The sequence below is a fragment of the Heptranchias perlo genome, chromosome 8 (assembly GCF_035084215.1).
Source record: "Heptranchias perlo isolate sHepPer1 chromosome 8, sHepPer1.hap1, whole genome shotgun sequence".
NCBI classification, from domain to species: domain Eukaryota; kingdom Metazoa; phylum Chordata; class Chondrichthyes; order Hexanchiformes; family Hexanchidae; genus Heptranchias; species Heptranchias perlo.
The window spans coordinates 78,512,881-78,535,204 of record NC_090332.1 but is presented as its reverse complement, the minus strand read 5'-3'; the positions used below and the strand labels follow the sequence as shown (position 1 = coordinate 78,535,204).

General features: G+C 41.6%; 1 protein-coding gene across 5 annotated transcripts in view; it reads left to right on the top strand.

Annotated features, from left to right (window-relative positions):
• The window catches only part of ralgapa2 (Ral GTPase activating protein catalytic subunit alpha 2), a 483,733-nt gene that overhangs the window by 298,259 nt on the left and 163,150 nt on the right, over positions 1 to 22,324 (top strand). For all 5 annotated transcript variants that reach the window (XM_067989407.1, XM_067989404.1, XM_067989406.1 and 2 more), the window contains 2 exons: positions 6,537 to 6,660; positions 8,479 to 8,634. In XM_067989407.1, the coding sequence (XP_067845508.1) occupies positions 6,537 to 6,660; positions 8,479 to 8,634 (280 nt within the window). The remainder of the gene's footprint in view (positions 1 to 6,536; positions 6,661 to 8,478; positions 8,635 to 22,324) is intronic.

Here is a 22,324-nt window from a genome sequence, read left to right as displayed (position 1 = left end):
CACAGATCCTGGCGACTAGAAGAAATACAAAGTACAGCAAAAGGTGACAAAACAAGTAGTAAGAACTACAAAAAGAGAGTATGAAAAGAAACTTGCAAGTGGTATCAAAATCAACACAATTTTTACAATTGTATTAGGAAAAAGAGAGTGGTCAAGAGCAATGTGGGCCCCTTAACAACTGATAATGGTGATATTGTAGATGAAAATAAGGAAATGGTGGACATATTAAATAATTATTTTGCATCAGTATTTACAGTAGAGGAAGAGGATAGCATGCCGGACACCCCAAGGAAACTAATTTTGAATCAGGGACGGGGACTCACCAGAATTAACGTAAGCAAATTAATAGTAATGAAGAAATAATGGCACTAAAGAGTGACAAATCCATAGGACCAGATGGTTTCCAACCCAGGGTTTTAAAGGAAGTAGGTGAGATCATTGCAGATGCTCTAACTATAATCTTCCAAAGTTCTCTTGATTCAGGAACCATTCCTTTAGATTGGAAAATTGCACATGTCACTCCACTATTTAAGAAAGATGAGAGGGAAACCAGGGAATTATAGACCAGTTAGCCTAACATCTGTTGTCAGGAAATTATAGAGTCTATAATTAAGGATCAAGTGACTGAATACCTTGAAAACTTTCAGCTGATCAGAGAGAGCCAGCATGGATTTGTAAGGAGTAGGTCATGCCTGATGAACCTGATTGAATTTTTTGAAGAGGTGACTAAAGTAGTGGACAGGGAAATGTCTATGGATGTTATTTATATGGATTTCCAGAAGGCATTTGATAAATATGAGAGACTGTTAGCTGAAGTTGAAGCTCATGGAATTGAGGGCGAATTATAGACCTGGTTAGGAAATTGGCTGAGTGGCAGGAGACAGAGAGTAGGGATAATGGGCAGGTACTCAAATTGGCAGGAAGTGACTAGTGGTGTCCCACAGGGATCTGAGTTGGGGCCTCAACTATTCACTGTATTTGTTATCGACTTAGATGACGGGATAGAGAGCCGCATATCCGAGTTTGCCCTTGACACAAAGATAGGCAGTATTGTAAGCAGTGTAGATGGAAGCATAAAATTACAGAGATGCTTAGGGGTCCATGTACATAGCACATTAAAATGTCATGGACAGGTACAGAAAATAATCAAATAGGCTAATGGAATGCTAGCCTTTATATCTAGAGGACTAGAATACAAGTGCTACAGCTGGAGTACTGTGTTCAGTTCTGGGCACCACACCTTAGGAAGGATATATTGGCCTTGGAGGTAGGGTAGCGTAGATTTACTAGAATGATAACTGGACTCCAAGGCTTAAATTACAAGGAGAGATTACACAAACTAGGGTTATATCCCCTGGAATTTAGAAGATTAAAGAGTGATTTGATTGAAGTTTTCAAGATATTAAGGGGAACTGATAGGGTAGATAGAGAGAAACTGTTTCTGCTGGTTGGGGAGTCGAGGACTAGGGGTCATAGCCGAAAAATTAGAGCCAGGACTTTCAGGAGTGAAGTTAGGAAACACTTCTACACGCAAAGTGTGGTAGAAGTCTGGAACTCTTCTGCAAACAGCAGTTGATGCTAGCTCAATTGTTAATTTTAAATCTGAGATTGATAGATTTTTGTTAGCCAAAGCTATTAAGGGATATGGGGTTAAGGCTGGTATATGGAGTTAGGTCACAGATCAGCCATGATCTCATTGAATGGTGGAACAGGCTCGAGGGGCTAAATGGCCTATTCCTGTTCCTATGTTCCTATGTTTAATGACCCGCAAACCAATGTCCCGCTGCTCCTCCTCTGTTCCATTTAAGGTATATTTCCTTTTCCCATTCTTACTTCTAAAATGTATCCCCTCACATTTCTCTACATTAAACTGCACCTACCACAGATCTGCCTATCCTGCTACCCTATCTATGTCTCTATGTCCTACTGCAATTTTTCACTATTCTTGTCACCAATTTGCTATGTATCCCAATCTGGTGTCATCAGCAAAATTCAATATTGTTCCTTCAATTCCTAAGTCAGGATAATTTATGTACATAGTAAATAAGAGTATTACAATGAGGACCCCTGAGGAACACCACTTACAACATCTTTCCAGTCCGAGAAACTTCCCTACTTGTAAAACCTTGTTTTCTGCGCTCTAACCATCTGTTTATGCATGTAGCTACATTTTCTTTAACTCCATGTGCTATTAGCTTTGCCATAAGTCTCTTATGTGTTAGCTCATCAAATGTGTTTTGAAAATCCATGCAAACTACATCTCCACCGCAGTTCCTTTATTCTCTGTTATTTTCTCAAAGAATTCTATAAGGTTGGTCATGCATGATGTGCACTTTAGAAATCCATGCTGATTGGCTCTGCTTAACTCGTGTTTTCCAAGTGCTTTGTTATTTTAGCCCATATTATAAACTCTAGTAGTTTACCAACAGCTGTTGTAAGACTAATTTCCTGCCTGGTTTATTCCAGTTTCCTTTCTCGAAGAGGAATGTAACATTTGGCTCCCTCCAGTTCTGTAGCACAGAATGTTGGAAAACTAATCAGGAACATCATTTCCCTAGTTTGCTTCAGAACTCTCAGATGTAAAACATCAGGTCCCTGTGATTTCCCTACCTTGAATAACTTTTTTTTAGTGTACTTCCTTTTTGAATAATAACCTCTGCTAACAATTCTAATCCCACTTCTGGTGGTTCTGCAATCCCACTATCCACCTCCTCTGTGAAAACTATGACAAATTACTTCTACTCCCTCACTCTCCAGTACAACTTTGCCTCCTTCATCTCTTAGTGGCCCTACCTTTACCTTGTCTATTGTCTTATTACTCCTGTGCTTAAAGAAAGCAATATTTCCCATTGATGATGTACAGCACTTTTTGCCAACTTTTCCTCTCATTCAATCTGGGAAAGATGTATTTTTAACTTGCTATTAAGTGTTTTTCTCCAGTCACTTTCCCTTGTTCTCAACTCTTTTTCCTTTTCTATTCTTACACTCAACCTAACTATTATGGTCACTCTTTGTCCAGAGCCAGGTCAAGCAGTGCTTCATTCCTTGTTGGAGTAGCAACGTGTTACCTGCGAAAATATTCCTGAATCCACTGCAAAAAAAACCCTCCCATTTTCCACCACACACACTTTCTCTATTCCAGTCTATTTTTATGATGTGGAGATGCCGGTGATGGACTGGGGTTGACAATTGTAAACAATTTTACAACACCAAGTTATAGTCCAACAATTTTATTTTTAATTCCACAAGCTTTCGGAGGCTTCCTCCTTCCTCAGGTGGTGTGGAATTTCCACACCACCTGAGGAAGGAGGAAGCCTCCGAAAGCTTGTGGAATTAAAAATAAAAGTCTATTTTTAGATAGTTAAAATCTCCTACAATTACACCTTTATTGTCAATACATGAATCTCTAATTTGTCTACAAACGTCATCCTCTATTCAGACGTTAGGTGTGAAAAGACAAAATTGTAACCCAGCGCTCCACTCGTACAAGACAGAATACATTTTTTGTCCTCTTGTTTACTTTGTGTTAAACAGACAATGGTATGTCAGGGTAAACTTGATTTCATGTTAAGATACTGTTCACAATGGCAAATAGTAGTTGCATAATAAGTGCAAGACCACAGCAGTTGGCTGGTATTAGAGCTGCAACATTTCAGAAAAATCTGTATGTTGCGATGTACAAGTATACAGTTTACAGTAGTGTTCTTTTCCGAAAATACTAAATGATAAAATTAAAAACATCTTAAAACAATGGAACAAAAAACCTCTTCAGCGCAACAAGCCGCTTCTTCAACAAAGCATATACAGTCTACAAGTCTTTGTCCAGAAAATTGCCATAGTCACATTATAGACACTATCAGATCAGTCAAACATGTAAGTGCTTTTTGCTGATGACATTTGGAAGATTAAGGCACTGCTTCTTCCACTCCAGTGACTCAGCAGATTTTAAACATTACAGTCAGTCTCAGCACTCCTGCATTAGGGGGCAGGGGGAAAGATTGAACAGGCTTCTTGCTCCTGATCCCTAGCCAGCAACCACTGCTGTAAGTGTCTTGATTAGAGATCAATGGAAGTTAGGATTGGCCTTCCTCCCTCAGTGGTTGAGAAGCTTGTTGCCACTCATTGTTAAGGATCACAGCTAAATAATAGCCATTTGAGTGAGGATCAGAGGTGACTGGCACCCATGGGACCATACTCAGGAGAGAGGAGAACAAATAAAATACACCGAGGTAGAGTTTTTGCTTGAGCAATCGGCAAATGGGGTGCAAATTGCACTGGTAAGGTTATAGTTCAAATTTCTGCTAAAATACATTTGCATAATCACAAATGTATTTGCATAATCACAAACTTAAAATCTTCAATGAACCAGTGCAATCGGTCAGTGTAATAGAACGTAATCATTCTTTTTCATTTGCACAAAAAAAATTTAATTGACTATGTATTTAAGAGTGCTAACCAGGTGCAGTTTTATTAATACAGATGAAAATGTTTATCAAGAAAAATAAGCATTTCTAATCCTCCACCTGTGATTAACCTGATTTTAAATCACTGAAAATGACTTTAAAAAACTATACCAAACTATTTACTAGTTTCATTGATGTACACTAGTCAGTTTCTTAGTAAATTAAATATTTTTTTTAAGATGTAAAAACGTTTAAAACGTACCTACTAGTGCCCATGTGCCGAGGAAAATGAGGTTAATTTGAAGACACGGCGCAATTGGCGGAAACTCGCCATCATTGTTATATCGATCTGGGGACGTGGCCAGTTTTGAGGGCGGGGGCGGCTTAGGGCACGTTAAAGACACAGAAACTCGATATGCGCTTGATGTAACTTACGCTTGATTTGCCATGTTCTTTTGGGCTGGTTTGGGCGGATTGCACTGATAAAACCAACGCATTGTAGTGGAAACTCTACCCCAACATTTCTAAATTTGGGGTGTGAAGGCTCCCAGCACTGAACGTCCTTTCATTCTCTGGGTCTCAGAAGCTCCACTGTAGTCTAGTTACATCATTCATGATTGATTTAATAGCCCGGAAATTGCACTGAGCGGTGAACGAAAGCCGCCCGCTGCTCGTATTTAACTAACTCACCCACAAATTTTTCGCGGGCTTCTGGGCGCCAACGTGCTTCAATGAAGACCTGCAAGAAGTGGCAAGACTTTGCTAAGCATCTCCGAGTTGTGAGATCGGGGAAAGGAGCTCTCTCTCCCCTCAACCAATCAGCTTGAAGCATCCTTGACAAGCTGCGCAGTCAGAACCAGGAAGTGAAAGCATCCTTCACAAACCATGCAGACGAAGAACCAGGAAGTGTCGGATGGATTAGTAAATTCACTATAAAATTAGTTAGAGAAAGCGAAATAAAGAGAGGGTAAGATTAAAAGACAGAGATATAAGAGTCGGAAAGAATGAGTTTAAAAAATTTTTTTTTAAATGTCCCCAATAATTAATATCGGAGGAATGGGATTCCGCCTTTTTTTAATGTTAATTTTCAGTGTCGGAGAGGTTTTTGGCAGTCATTAATACTTACTATGCCGTTAAAAATTAGTTTAGACCTAAAAAATCTCGGGTACCTTTTTAATGGAGAGATTAGTTCGTTTGGTGGTACTGCGATTTTGCTGGACAGCGCAGCAAGTTCGTGCTGGTCAATTCATTCAGCCGGCAAAGCTTTCAAACGAGCAGGGTAAATGGTAGAGTAATTTCCGGATTTCCATGTTTGACTGCACGTGTGCGCTATCCGGAACTTGCTCTTCCATTAGCCCTGAAATAACCGTGAGCTGGGTTAAACTCACCGTTACTTCATGAGCAATTTCTGGGCCATTATTTTGAATTCTTCCATTTTGCTGACTGGTTTGCTTTTGGTCAGTGGAATATTTTAGCAAATCAAAAACCAATTTAATTCACTGGACAGGTAGGCTACCAATCAACAACAAGCAGCCACCACAAACTCAACCATATCAAGTCATGAACATTTTTTCAAAGAAACTATTCAAGATGCAGCAACTACAACAAAACTATCCAATCTTTTGGAAATTATTTCATTAGTTACTGAGTTATTAATGTGTTTGAATAAAAACAAAATTCTCTCTGGATAATACATACATATGATATGTAAGGAGGGCATTTTAGTTAAATATGCCAATACTAAAAGTTATTCTAAAGACTATGGGACAGTAGGAACATTCTAAATACTATCATGAAGTTTAACATAGAAAATTCCTTTAACCACCTTTCATTTTCAGTACAATAAATATTTTTGAAACCAAATCGCAAATGAGGATTTTTTTTTCTGTGGGATTTAGAAAATATAACTTGAACTCATCAGACTTCTAATTTTCTGTTCCTAGCTTCAGTATCCTTTCTGTTGCAATTATTCTGTGGACTGAGTGACAGATTAATTGAAAATTATGATTAAGTCGACTTAGCTGAATGCTGTATAGCGCATGTGTTATGTCATGAGTTATTTATCTCTTCACTTCTGTGATATTTAGAAGCATAGTACTGATATAAATGTATTTACATTTTACTCTTTTCAAGTCGGGAAACTCACAAGATTGCAGTGTTTTACATTACGGAAGGACAGGAAGACAAGTGTTCAATTCTCTCAAACACTGGAGGAAGCCAAGCATATGAAAATTTTGTCTCTGGGCTAGGCTGGGAGGTATAGAATGTTTATTCCTTCGACATAGAATTTCTTAGATAATCTTCAGAAAATGTATTATTTTATATTGGCTGCTATTACTTTAGAAAGTATTACTTGAAATATGTAATTTTTCTGAAGTAACGATATTGGTAATGCAATGTTTTTGGTTTAAGTAGGATCACTACTCAAAATGACTTTAACAATATGTTTTCAACAATTTTTTTTGTTTGATTCACTGAAGTCTATCAAATATACAACCAAAATCATCTATTTTATTACTTCACTTTCCAAAAATGCATTTCCTAGATACATCTGAATAGTTTTGATGCTGAAAAGAAGCTGTAGCTGCCCCATAATCCTAAACTGTAAGAAAGATACATGTACACTGCATCTCAGTCCTCTTTTGTACTTTAGAACTGCAGGCTAAAAGTGGTCTGAATGCATGCAAAAAAAATACCTTCATGTGATGAACTCTTATAATATTCATGATGATTGTGAATTGGAAATTTATGAGCACCAGAAGGGTGTTGCACACAAAATATCTGCTTTCAGGTTTTCCACTAATCAGGAGCTCTGAACTGTTAAATTGGGTAGCAAGGAGTGACTAAGACACACTGATATAGATATTTCTCTTCATAGTATTGGCATTGTATTGCAATTCATTCGCATCTACTTTCTTTTATTTCTTTTGGAAATGGAGGACTTTCACTGGAAAAAAAATCTGTTAAACTATTTGAAAAATGACAGAACTTAGACACAATGGGGCCTAAATTTAACATCGTTGCGCCTGTTTTACGGTAATCAATTTAACAGTGCAGAGGCCCACGCCTGATCTACAAGCATTCGGGCAACTGCTAAATCAGTCGAGGTTTTTTACTAGGCGGCCCCAAATGAGCACAGGCCTCCTTTTCAGTATTGAAATGAGGCTCCTGTGCCCATTTCAGACCCAGACTCTTAAATTAATTAAGACTGCCGGGCTACTCGTGCCCCCCCTCCCTATCACCTTCCCCCCCTCCCCCCCCCCCCCCCCCCCCCATCTCCAGACTTACCCGTGAGTCTTGTCGCTGGCCGAAATTGGATAGATCCAGACAGGCAAGCTGCATCAGGGTGCCTGATTGATCGCCTGAATTAAGTTGATGAAATCCATGGACAAGTTTAGTTCGGTCCACGGGCCACCCCATTCTGGCACGCTGTTGCTGCATGCTACCGGAATCGTGGCTGGTTTTGGGGGCTGGCAAATTTAGGTACCAATGTCTGATCACCCATTTGGGAAAATTGGAAAATAGATATCCTGATTTTATTTTTAGACATGGTCCAAAACTTTACTGTGTTCTGGAATTGTTATGGATCTTTCTGTGACAATCTGGACATGTCCAATCATTGCATATACCATATTTGTAATGTTCACATGTTTTGATAGAGGCCTCAGTGCTAATTTGATGGTGTTTTCTCAGAGATGGTTGAAAGTTTATTTTACTGCACAGATGGGAGCCAAAACAAACCACTGTCAAATTGGAAATAGCATAATAGTAAAATGTTAGTTTTCTCATATTTATATGGTGGAAAAAGCTCCAGTATTTGTGGACTAAAAGTAAAGCATTTCCTTTGCTGCTTAAAAAGAAAATCTTCTCCCTTGAAACTGTTAAAAGTACTAAATAGAAACACTATCAGGAATAAACACCTGGAATGAAAATGTTGTTAAATCAAGGAAATGTTTCTTCAAATCTTCACCATTTTATTTGTAAATGTTTCTTCAAATCTTCACCATTTTATTTGTAAAGTGTGAAAGAGAATTTTGCCTTTATTTCTGAAATGATTTCTTTCATCGTTCCCCAGATTGACTTGTCAACGCATTGTGGTTTTATGGGTGGCCTGCAACGCAATGGCAGTACAGGGCAATCTGCACCTTACTATGCTACCTCTACTGTGGAAGTCATTTTCCATGTTTCCACGAGAATGCCATCAGACTCTGATGATTCATTAACTAAAAAGGTAAAAAGCTGGAATCAAAGTAAGCTTCCCTTGACTGTATTGCTATCACTTTCCTTCCTAAGAAAGAGGAGCTCTTAATACTCTGACAATTGTACTTGTTTATTTTAACATGGTTTAATGTGCATGCATAGAAATTCAAAAGCAAGGGAAGGGGTACCAGTGCTAGGGAATGTCAGTTTTGTTCCACTTTAACCTGAAAGTATTGAATAACTGCAATTCAGAGACAATCCATAGATGTCATCTGGTCAGGTTCCACTGCATAGTGCTGACAACATTTCTCCCGTTAGCTGTTAATATGATGTGATTCAGGCGAATCTGGAAAATGGCTTTGAAAGTGTCATCAAAAAAAATTACATCAAACTTGATCTTTAGGAACTATCCCATCCCTTGACCATGAAAAATTGCGAGCCTTGGTTGGAATACATTTCTTTTCCTTTTATATGGATATCTTAGCAAAAGAAATTTTAACCATTTTCTAAATGAGCTGGAAGCCAACCTTTTCTGGTTAAGCATAAAGCATCATTAGTGGTGTGGAATATTATTCTACCCAGACTGCCTTAGTCTCACAACTCAAAGTGGCCATTTTTGATGCAAGGAACATGACCCCCCCCCCCCACCAAAAAAGAAGTTTAGGGGTACAGTGACTTTGACTAAAAAACGGTTCAATTTACTTTCACAAACTTTTGGCATTCTCTATCAAAATAGTTTTTCACCTTGACAAATAACATGCTCCCATCCCTTTTCTACCTATTGAACGTTAGTATGCGTGAAACTTTGTGTCGGATTATTGAGGCACTGAATTATCATCTAAATATGCTTTACTGAATTTTCACCAAACTACTTGGTTAAACCATTAAGTTCCTTGGAAGATAGATTTCCTAATCCATAATTGCACAAGTCAGTGTATTCAAAAGAATGTAGTTTTCAGAAAATTTTAAAACTTGGCAAAATACTTGATTTTCAGATGTTTTCAAAAATTGGCACTGGAAACAAACCATCTTTTTTAAAAATTCATTTTTGGATATGGCTAGCGTATCCAAAAGCTAGCATTTATTGCCCATCATTCGTTGCCCTTGAGATGGTGGTGGTGAGCCCCTTCTTGAATCGCAGCATTCCATTTGATGAAAGTACTCCCGCTGTGCTGTTAGGTAAGGAATTCCAGGATTTTGACCCAAGTCAGGATTGTGTGTGACATGGAGGGGAACCTGGAGGTGATGGTGTTCCCATGCGCCTGCTGCCCTTGTCATTCTAGGTGGTACAGGTAGTGGGTTTGGGAGGTTCAAACTTATGTCAGTTAACACATAGTGCTTTACTTAATTTTCAATGAACTTGCTAATTTGCAATGGGAATTCATTTTTAAAAAGGACAGCACAGAATGTATAAATAAAATTTCAAAACAATATCATATTTACATGTCGGTGATTATCTTATTTATTCTGCCGTGTGAATGTAAGCAAGCCTTTTTTTAAATTGCAATTGTTCCTCGGTCACTATTGTTGTAATAGTTTACAATATTTGTAGTTGAATGAGCGAAACCATTTCTAATAGTCATTTTTGTGATGGAGGTGAATCTTGTTAACATGTTTTCCTAGTTTACAAGAACAACCTGCATTTGTACAGCAACTATAACGTAAAATCAATCCCAAGGTGCTTCGCAGATAGACGTGTGGAAAATTAACATTGATCCAAAAAAGAGAGATGAGGAGGGGAGTTTCTGAAGGCATTTGATGGAGAAATCGAGGTAAAGGGTTTAGGGGAGGAATTCTAGAGAGTGGGACATAGGCGACTGAAGGCTGTGCTGCCAGTGGTGAGACAAAGGGACGTATGCACAAAATGCCGAAGTCAGAGAAACAGTGTCCAAGAAGGTCTGGAGGAGGTTGCGGAGATATGATGGAACGAAACCATGGGGGATTAAAAAATAAGGACAAGGGTTTTTAATTTAATGTGCTGGAGGGCGTGACCAATGTAAGTCAGCAAAGATTGAGGTAATGGGTGAGCAAGATTTAGTGTGGGACAGGATATATGCAGCAGAATTTTGAACACATTGGGGTATTTCGAGGATGGAAGACCAACAAGGAGAACATTGGAGTAATCAAGTCTGGAGATGACAAAAGCTAAGAGGCTGAGGTGTAGGGGACAACGGGGCAGTTACGGAGGTATAAGAAAGCAGTCTTCATGATGGAAGGGTTTTGAAACTCAGTTTAGGGTTGAAAAGGCCACCAAGGGTGCAAATAGTCTGTTTCAACCTGAGATGGGGTTGAGGAAAGGGGATGTAATCAGTGGCAAGAGAGCGGTGTATGTGGTGGAGGACAGAGGCAATTGCTTCTGTCTTCTCAGTGTTTAACTGTACGTTATGACTGATCCGGGCAAGCAGTCTGACAGCAGAGAGGCAGTCGAAATAGGTGGAGGAGGAAGAGCCAGTGTCATCAAGCAGACCCTGGTCGATGGGGGCTAATGTGTAGGTGGGAGGGAGGCAAGGATAGATCTTTGGGGACTCCAGAGGTGACTATGTGCAGGAGGGAAGGTAAATCATTGCTCGAGATATTTAGATAGGTAGCAATGGAACCATGCAAGAGCTGTCCCACAGACTTAGACAATGAAAGGGAGGCACTGGAGGCGGATGGTTGATTTGGACCCAGAAAGGCACATAATATGGGCAGAAACCAATTACGTGGCTTAAAAGATCGCAGAATTTTGGAAATAAATGACTTTCGTGTGTAACTACAATACACCCAAGTCTCCTCGATCTTTTAAATCCATCCATCAACCCCTTCGTCTGAACGAATCTCCTCCCAAAAAACTGGCCACGCCGCCAACACTCAAATGCGAGTAACCTTTATTTATGTTTGTTCGGGGGATCTGTTAAAATTGAGACCAGATTTTCAGGTGGAGCAGGAAAGAAAGTAATTCTTTTGGTGTTTAATTGCAATTTTTTGAACATTTTGTTTTAATTTATCCTCATTGAGACTGGATCTTTATTTTATGTTTCTTTGAAAATGGTATAAATATGTCACATTAAAAATTGAGTTGCTTCTCTGTTTGCAGGTTCCTAAACGTGCTGTGCCTCATGTGCATGAATGTTTCTTAAATGAGTTGAAACTTAAATTTTCGTACTTAAAGAAGGAAATATATGGTGTGGGTTTGGCGCTTTCCTTAGGCTCCGATTGTTTACGCTGATTTATGCCCATTTTAAATTTGGGCGCATTCTAATGAGAGTGGGAGGATACTTGGGCGTAACTTGACTTTGACAAAATGGGTGCGACATTAGGCATGTTTTTGGGCCTAACTTCTGGGTTGTGCCCAAGGAGATAACTCCAGGCCACAATTTTCATGAATGTGTTACGAACAGATTTTCCTTGGAAGGTGTATTTTTCATTTCTGGTGAGTATATGGAAAAGATTTCAGTGCACCATTGGGTGCTGCTTCCCATTCTTAAGTGATTGTTGCGAATATAAAACTTTGTGTTAAATTAGATTTTAATTTTTCAGTAATTCATTTTAATCAACGATTTGCAATCCGAAGGATAATCACTGCACTATCTCCAAAAAAAATTTATATAACTGCCAGGCATTTTGTGCCCATGCATTAAGATGGTAGTTTAAGGTAGTTCCAGGACACTATTGCAGCATATCATTTAGTATTAATTATTGTGCCTCACATGGTCTCGTTTAGGTGAATCACTGCATTTATTAACAGGCATCATTCAAATTTATTTGCTATGGTTTGAGGTAGAATGGCTTAAATTGCAGCAGAGAACATGTACACGGACCCTTAGGTGGAATAAAACTCACATTCTAACCTAAATTTTCCAAAATTGTCGTAATGGCATCCTTTAATCTTCTTGCTGAGACTACAATTACTGCTTTATCACATACTAGAGCATGATTTTGAAGGCATCCAGGCAAATGACTAGGAAAAAGACAGCAGAGTAACTATGTGAAAAATTTGCTCACACCCAGGAAATCTTTCAACTTCAGAAATAGTAGCAGCTGTAAAATAGTTGTGATTAATTCAAAAGCAAAATATTGCGGATGCTGGAAATCTGAAACAAGAACAGAAACAGCTGGAAACACTCGGCAGGTCAGACAGCATCTGTGGAGGGAGAAACAGAGTTAATGTTTCAGGTGGTTGACCTTTCATCAGAACTGGAAGATGTTAGAGATAAATAGCTTTGAGGCAAGTGCAGAGCCAGGGAAAAGAGGGAGGGGGGTGCAGGAAAAGAATAAAAGGGAAAGGTCTGTGGTAGGCTGGAGGGCAGGAGTGTATACATGACAAAAGTGATAGAGACAAGTATAGAAACAAAAGATGGGTCCAGAGGAGGTGTAAATGGTTACAGCAGAATAATAGAGGAGGAGAGAAGCATGGAAAATCCAGCAAAGAAGAGAAGGCTGAGGATGGCGGGAAATGGCATTCCACAGGGCTTGGTGCTGGGACTACTTTTGTTCACCATTTCCACAAATGATTTGGACTCAGGAATCAGAAGTACAATATCAAGATTTGCAGATGACACCAAATTGGGGAGTATAGTTAATACTGAGGAAGACTGCTACAAAATACGTGAAGACATTAATGAACTTACAGAATGGGTGTTTTTTTTATTCGTTCACGGGATGTGGGCGTCGCTGGCAAGGCAGGCATTTATTGCCCATCCCTAATTGCCCTCGAGAAGGTGGTGGTGAGCCGCCTTCTTGAACCGCTGCAGTCCGTGTGGTGACGGTTCTCCCACAGTGCTGTTAGGAAGGGAGTTCCAGGATTTTGACCCAGCGACAATGAAGGAACGGCGATATATTTCCAAGTCGGGATGGTGTGTGACTTTGAGGGGAACATGCAGGTGGTGTTGTTCCCATGCGCCTGCTGCTCTTCTCCTTCTAGGTGATAGAGGTCGCGGGTTTGGGAGGTGCTGTCGAAGAAGCCTTGGCGAGTTGCTGCAGTGCATCCTGTGGATGGTGCACACTGCAGCCACAGTGCGCCGGTGGTGAAGGGAGTGAATGTTTAGGGTGGTGGATGGGGTGCCAATCAAGCGGGCTGCTTTATCTTGGATGGTGTCGAGCTTCTTGAGTGTTGTTGGAGCTGCACTCATCCAGGCAAGTGGAGAGTATTCCATCACACTCCTGACTTGTGCCTTGTAGATGGTGGAAAGGCTTTGGGGAGTCAGGACGTGAGTCACTCGCCGCAGAATACCCAGCCCCTGACCTGCTCTCGTAGCCACAGTATTTATATGGCTGGTCCAGTTTAAGTTTCTGGTCAATGGTGACCCCCAGGATGTTGATTGTGGGGGATTCGGCGATGGTAATGCTGTTGAATGTCATGGGGAGGTGGTTAGACTCTCTCTTGTTGGAGATGGTCATTGCCTGGCACTTATCTGGCGCGAATGTTACTTGCCACTTAAGAGCCCAAGCCTGGATGTTGTCCAGGTCTTGCTGCATGCGGGCTTGGACTGCTTCATTATCTGAGGGGTTGCGAATGGAACTGAACGCTGTGCAGTGATCAGCGAACATCCCCATTTCTGACCTTATGATGGAGGGAAGGTCATTGATGAAGCAGCTGAAGATGGTTGGGCCTCGGACACTGCCCTGAGGAACTCCTGCAGCAATGCCTGGGGTTGAGATGATTGGCCTCCAACAACCACTACCATCTTCCTTTGTGCTAGGTATGACTCCAGCCACTGGAGAGTTTTCCCCCTGATTCCCATTGACTAATGAATTTCAATACAGATAAGTGTGAGGTGGTGCATTTTGGTAGGAGGAATAAGGAAGCCACCTACTACTTGTAAAATAACAGTCCAAATGGAGTAGAGACACAAAGGGATGCAGCAGTACAGATTCACAAATCATTAAAAGTAGCATTGTAGGATAATAAAGACATAAAAAGTGCAAAGTACTGGGATTCATTTCTAGAGGAAAAGAATTCAGAAGCAGAGAAGTTTTATTAAACTTAAATAGAACCTTGGTTAGACCACACTTGGAGTACTGTGCTCAGTTCTGGTCTCCTTATTACAAAAAGGATATAGAAGCACTGGAGAAAGTGCAAAAAAGATTTACAAGGATGATACCGGAACAGAGAGTACAAATATCAGGAAAGACTGAACAGGCTTGGGGTTCTTTTCTCTAGAAAAGAGAAGACTGAGAGGTGACCTGATGGAGGTCTTTAATATTATGAAGAGGTTTGATAAGGTGTTCGTAGCAAAGATGTTTCCACTTGTGAGGGAGTCCAAAATTAGGGGCCATAAATATAAGATAGTCACTAATAAATCCAATAAGGAATTCGGGAGAAACTTCTTTACCCAGAGAGTGGTGAGAATGCGGAGCTTGCTACCACATAAAGTGGTTTAGGCGATTTAGCAAAGATTAATTAAAGGGGAAGCTAGATAAGTACACGAGGGAAAAAGGAATAGAAGGATATGTTGATATGATTATAAGGTATTAAGAGGAACAGATAGGGTGGATAGAGAGAAACTATTTCCGCTGGTTGGGGATTCTAGGAGTAGGGGGCACAGTCTAAAAATTAGAGCCAGACTTTTCAGGAGTGAGATTGGAAAACATTTCTACACACAAAGGGTGGTAGAAGTTTGGAACTCTGTTCTGCAAACGTCAATTGATACTAGCTCAATTGCTAAATTTAAATCTGAGATAGATAGCTTTTTGGCAACCAAAGGTATTAAGGGATATGGGCCAAAGGCAGGTATATGGAGTTAGATCACAGATCAGCCATGATCTTATCAAATGGCGGAGCAGGCACGAGGGGCTGAATGGCCTACTCCTGTTCCTATGATAGGGTGAGATAAAGTAAGATGGGATGAGGCTCGTGTGGAGCATAAGCACCAGCATAGACCTGTTGGACCAAATGGCCAGTTTCTGTGCTGTTAATTCTATGTAATCCCCACCCTGAGTACCAGCCCACACCTCCCCTGCTTCCAGTGGCTTTGGTGCAGCCATTCTCCATTACCAGCACCTGTTGTCCGAAAGAAAATGGGAATGGTGATGAAGGTCTAAATTTGTTAAAGTCAGTGTTAAGGCCTGAAGGCTGTAAAGTGCCTAATAGAAAGATGAGGTGCTGTTCTTCGAGCTTGCGTTGAGCTTCAATGGAACAGTCTCGAAAGCCAGGGTCAGAGGGGTCAGAGTGGGATGGAGAATTAAAGTGGCAAGCAACCAGAAGCTCAGGGTCACGCTTGCAGGATGAACGGAAGTGTTCAGTAACACAATCACCAATCTGTATTTAGCCTCCCCAATGTAGAGGAGACCGCATCGTGAGCAGTGAATACAGTGTATTAAGTTGTGATTAATTAATGATTAAATATTAACTGTTGTGATGATTACTTTTGCTGCACTCAGATGTACTTGGAAGAAATCTGTTCTCAGGCTAGAAATATAATGCAAGGCATGTCCCCTCTATCACTTGCCCCGTAATTTCAATGAAAATCAGCATAGACAGACCAGGCTATTACTTATTGATTGGAAGTTTGGTGTTGCATTTACTTTATTTAATCCAGCCTAATTTATTCCATGACTCTGCTAAAATGTTAAACAAGTGCCTTGTGTTTTCCAGTATTAAGTACCACGTTTTTCAATTTTCTCTTTATTGTACCAAAAACCTAGAGCAATCTGTTCGGATCAAATTTTGTTTAAAATGAAATTGACCAACAGGAGATAGCCTAATCGTTGACTTTTAGTCCAATGGTGTTCCCTTGCATCACGGAGGCATTCTGCTGATTTCTGTTACGGATCAGTTATTGAGTGGCTCCACAGAGAAAGAAACTGATTGTGAAGCTGTAGAATGAGGAAAAGTCGGAATTGGTTGAATACACAGCAGGCATTTACAGCTATTTCATGCTCCAGCGTGGAGCATTTATTTTGCTTATCCCTAAAAGGCTCAAGCTATTAATGCATTTATTTAATTGAATTTTGTTCAATAATCAAAACTGTCATTTCTGTTAAATAATGAAAACAGCAGCAGTTTTAGCAATATTAGTAAGGTCAGTGATATTCTTACTGTAACAACAAAAATCCACTCGTATAGCACAAGATACAATCAGACGCACGAATCAATGAGACTTGACATGCTTTGTTTCTCACTATTTTCTTGAAACCTGATTAGTATTCAGTTGTACATGAACATATCGATTCTGAAATGTGAGTTGAAGTCAGAGCAAATCTGTATTTCGATTTTGGGTGTTGAGTAGAACAAAAGAGATTAACTGAACATAGAAATCAGACAAAGGAGAGCAATCTTGATGTCTGAATTCTTATCACATGACACAACCCTCCAAAATTCAGCTCTTTTCTCGTTTAGAATTGGTTTCAATCTGTCATCTTCAATCGTTTCCAACTAAGAATCAACTCTATCTAATCAATGGGGGTGTCAAGCAATCTGCCTCAGCACTTAATGGGTCAACCAGAAATCTAACCTGAGGCCTCTTCAACTCAAAATTTTTAAATTGTTGAACAAACTATCTTGAAGACTCAGAAAATGAGTCATGTAATGCTTGCGTCTCTCTGTATCTTCTGCCATATTACCATTTTCACGAAGCTTAATCGTGGACAGGAGGTGGTATCGGTTCATCTCTGTGACTGTGTCTGAAACACTTAAGCTTGTTTATAAATCAAACACACTTTTCATAAGTTCAGGTAATAACTTCATCTTTCCTTACAATTCCAGGTTTCATTTGGCAAGATACAGCAACATGTGTGCTGGAAAGGCCAAATCTAAAACCTACTGAGGTTTGGGCTATGCCTTGCCTATTGCTTCCATCAATGCTTTAAAGAAATTAAGCAATTCAAAAAAACAAGCAATCACTTTTCCACCATAAAACCAGTTCACTGCAAAAGATCTGAAGGAAGGATTTTCACCATTGAGTTCTTCAACCAGATATTTGATTGGCCTGTGATTCAGTGCATGGGTTTCAATGCAGTTCACAATTTCTAAAACCAGCTTCAGCATGTGCTTCAAACTCAGTTGTTTTGACAGCAATGCAATGAAATGTCCAGAATTTGGTACAGGTGTCATGAGCTTTACAAAGGCCCACGAACCCTCTTACTGATCATGATGTTGCTTGTGCTCCATTCATAGCAATTGTAATATGTTTTTGTAACAGTACCTTGGCTTTCTGAATAACCGACAACAGGGCCTCCTTGATATTCATTCTTTAAGTGATATCGTGTCAAGTAGTTGTTCTTTTACAGTCCACTTACCAAGCACAGTGGGGTGGAATTTCCTGTGGGAGCATAATTGGGAAGTTACTCCTGAAATCACTCCCATTCGTGCGGCCATTTTACTGACGTCAATCTACTCTTAAATTTCATTAGCAAACGCCGGAACGAAAAATTTGGCATAAATAAATGAAAATCAGTATAAACAATTGGGGCTTAAGGAAAGAGTGGAACTCTCAATATATTCTTTTTCTCAATATGAAAAATAAAGTTTCAAGCTATCTAACAATTATTCATGCACATTAGGCATAGTGTGTTTAAGAACATGGAAGCTTTTAAATTTTTGATGTGACTTACACTGATGCCACAAAAATGCATTCAAAAAAACAGAAAATATATGACATAAATATGCATGCCTCTGGATCAGTGAATACGGTTGTGGTTCAACCTCTGATTTGAGATCTGATAATCTAATGTGGCAAGATGGCTGCGGATCCAAATTTGCTTTTGCAATCGATTGTTATCCGGACATAGGAAACATACTATGTCATTCATTTGTAAACAATTTTACAACACCAAGTTATAGTCCAGCAATTTTATTTTAAATTCACAAGCTTTCGGAGGCTTCCTCCTTCCTCAGGTAAATGTTTACCTGAGGAAGGAGGAAGCCTCCGAAAGCTTGTGAATTTAAAATAAAATTGCTGGACTATAACTTGGTGTTGTAAAATTGTTTACAATTGTCAACCCCAGTCCATCACCGGCATCTCCACATTATGTCATTCATGCACATTGTCACAAAATCACCAAAGACGAAGGATTTTTTGCATGGGCAATATGGCATGTAACTTGATATGAAACAAGAGTCAGTCTCTACTTATTTAGTAAATTTACTGAAAAATGTTGTTTTTTAAGCTGACTTCTGAAAGTCTTTATTTCAAAGAATGAACTTCAGAACCTTTTAGAAAATCCTTGTCAATGAGCTCCTGGTTAGTGCTGAAGTAACGATTTGAGCATTTGAACAGCGATGTCATGACAAAGAAGGCACATAGGTTTCTCATTAAACTTTACAAAAGATAGGCGACCTCCCACTCATAAAAATGAGCAATGTTCCTCATTGTGCTTTCTTTACCTCTTAAAATTTTCCTACTGTCTTGAGTCAAGTCTTGTTCACTCCATTCTACAGTTCTAGGGCCCGATATTACCAGGGCGGCGGGTTTGCGGCGGGGGGGGGGGGGGGGGGGGGGGGGCGGTCGATTGGGCACGTGGGTAACGCGCCCGGTGAAATCAGTCTGCCCCGCACGCAATTGCAGGCTAATTGGATCCACTTACCTCTTGTTCCGGCTGAGCTGCGCGGCGGGCGGACTGCGCATGCGGAGTAAGGTCTGTCAGCTGGAGGAGCTCTATTTGAAGGGGCAGTCCTCCACTGACTGATGCTGCAAGAAATAGGAAAAATTACAGCATGGAGCGGCCCAAGGGGAAAGCTGCTCCCAGGTTTAATGATGCCTCACTCCAGGTATCATTGGATGAGGTGAGGAGGAGGGGAAGGACAGAGATCTTCCCCCCCCCAGCGGGCGGGAGGAAGCGCCCTGCCTCTGCCACCAAGAAGGCCTGGCTCGAGGTGGCAGAGGAGGTCACCTGCACCACCAACATATCGCCCACCTGCATACAGCGCAGGAGGCGCTGCAATGACCTAAGTAGGTCAGCCAAAGTGAGTACACTTACTCATTCCCCTACACTCCGTCTGCCACATCACCGCCCCCACCCCACATCTCCTTCTGCACTGCCAATACTACTCTGCCACATCACCCCTCACACCCACTCAAACCTCATCCTCATCTTACCTGCACTTACTCACCTCGCCAGTACTCATCCCGCCACCACCACTCAACTCAATCCTCATACAATCCCATGGCTCTATCTCATACTCACCCTCTCATGCATCTCTTTCACAGTCAGCCTCACTCAACCTGCCACGACCTGTGCTGCAGCCACAGGGCATGCATCACAAATGTGCAGTAGGCAGCGTAAGGCAAACGTGTCGTGAGCACGAAGGGGATGCACAAGGGTGTTTGAGGGTTTGTCATGGTTTTTCCTTATATTTAATTTCTGATCAACTCACATTACATATTATATTGGCACCACTACTGTCACGTCCTTGCGAATCTTGTCTGGTTTGTGCAATAATGCCCTTTCCTGAGGATCACTGTGAAGACCCACAACTGATGCCACCCATTGTGTCACTGCAGAGTGGGTGTAGGTGTATTTGCAGGGCTTTTTTGTGCAGACGACTGAGAGACGTCGGCGATGTCCCCGGTGGCACCCTGGAAGGATGTGGAGGAGAAGTTGTTGAGGGCAGTGGTGACTTTGACAGCGACAGGTAAGAAGATGGTGCTCGGGTCAGCTGGGAGCAGCTCGGCATGAAGGAGGCTGCAGATGTTCACGACTACATGTCGAGTGACTCTGAGCCTCCGTGTGCACTGCTGCTCAGAGAGGTCCAGGAAGCTGAGACTCGGTCTGTGGACCCTGTGGCGAGGGTAGTGCCCTCTGCGACACATCTCTCTCTGCGGTTGCCCTCCCTCCTACTGTGCAGGTGGATGTGTCACAGCACTGTGTTGTGGAGCTCCACGTGTCGGAGGTGGACGGCGTGGCCGGCGAGGCTGGTGATGCTGTTCGCCCTCCGAGGAGGTCATGACTGCAGCTACGGCGGCCCCCATCTGGAAGATGTACATCTGAGGGGGTCCGCAAGATAGGAACATGTGTCTGGACACCAGGGTAAGTATGCAAGTTGGTGAATTTTATTGTTAGGAGGAGGGTGGTGGAGGCCAAACTTTGTCCAAAGTGACAGAGCGACCTCCTGCAATGAGTGAGGGTCTCCCCCCCCCCCCCCACAACCTGTCAAATGGACCTTTGCATCTGCCACAGGCTGATAGCTGCAACACGTCCATTTCAACTGGGAGTGTTTCCCCCAGTACAGGAAACAGTCCAAGTTGTTTGTAAAATCCCAACCCTCCTGAAATATCTCCTTAATCACGTCTGTAAACGACCTGAAATACCTAAATAAATAGCTTAAGTGGCACCCCGCCGGCTTTAATTGCCTGCGGGAGTCCCACATGCGGGAGCTGCGCGCGCATGTCAGCACGTCTGTGGGAAACCCGGAAGTGGGCGGGTTGGAGCCGGGCTCCCGACCCGCCCCGGGATTCCCCGATTTTCGGAGCCCCCCCCCACCAGGAACGCACCCGATCCCCTAAAGTTTGTGTTCACAGCAGAACTAAGTCTCAAGCTACATCTAGTCCTCCATTCGGCAAGATGAGTAGCAACCCTAGATGGAGGGATTAATATACCTCCCAACTTTTAACAACTTGGCTATGCCAAGGAAAATACATATTATGAGCACTGTCTTACCGTCACTCCTTCAACAATTATTAAATAAATTAATGACCCTTAAGAAAACAACTAAATCCAATTTTTTAAAAAAAATTGTGTGGCTCACTCTGGACCTCGGACTACAGAAAGGAGAGCATCAGCTTGGCACCAATGTTTCTTAAAGCAGTTATTTGGCAAATTGAGTCTTGGCATTCATTAGCGAGCGATGAGCTCAGTACGAACATTTTAAAAACAATAGCAACATGTATTTACATAGCACCTTTAAGGTAGAAAACATCCCAAGGCAGCACTAGGTGCAGAATAGGGTACGGCCACCAGAGTCTTGGATGAACTGAAGTTTACAGAGGGAAGAGAATGGAAAGCTGGCAAGAGAGCATTGGAATAGTCGAGTCTGGAGATGACAAAAGCGTAGGTGAGCTGAGGTAGTGGAGGAGGTGAGCGATGTTATGGAGGTGGAAGTAAGTGATCTTTGTGACAGAGAGGATGTGAGGTCAGAATGTTCAACTCGGGGTTGAATAGGATACAATCTGGTTCAGCTTGAGACAGTGGCTGGGGAAGGAGATGGAATCAATGGCAACAGTATGGAGTTTGTTGCGGAGGCTGAAGACTGTGGATTTGGTCTTCCCAATGTTTAACAAGGAAATTGAGGCTCATCCAAGGGTCAATGTCGGACACGGGGGGGTAATTTTAACGCCCAAGGACGGGTGGGTTGGGGGCGGTGGGAAAGTAAAAATGTAACACCCGACCCCAAGCCCCCTCCAACCCGCCCACTTCTGGTTTTAACCGAGGCAGGTCGATCAGTAAAATATTTGAAGGAGGCTGTGGGCCTCCATTTTAATAGTTTTTTTTACTTTTAACTCCTGGGGGCTGGGATTCCTGGGTTTTTGGATTCACGCCACTTAAGAGGAGGCGAAAAGGCCTGGATCAACAGCTAAATGCCTTTATTGCACTGGTTGTGGGCCAGAAGGAGCAGGAGTGTTTCCTCCAGGCCCAACAAGCCGACCTGCCACGATTCCACACACATGATCAGCCGATCGCCCACCATGTCTGACACCCCCGATGTATTTGACACCCATGCCGTGATCTCTCTTCCCTTCCCCCACAACCTCACTCACCCCCAAGATCTCTCTCAAACTCCCCCCACGATATCACTCACCCCG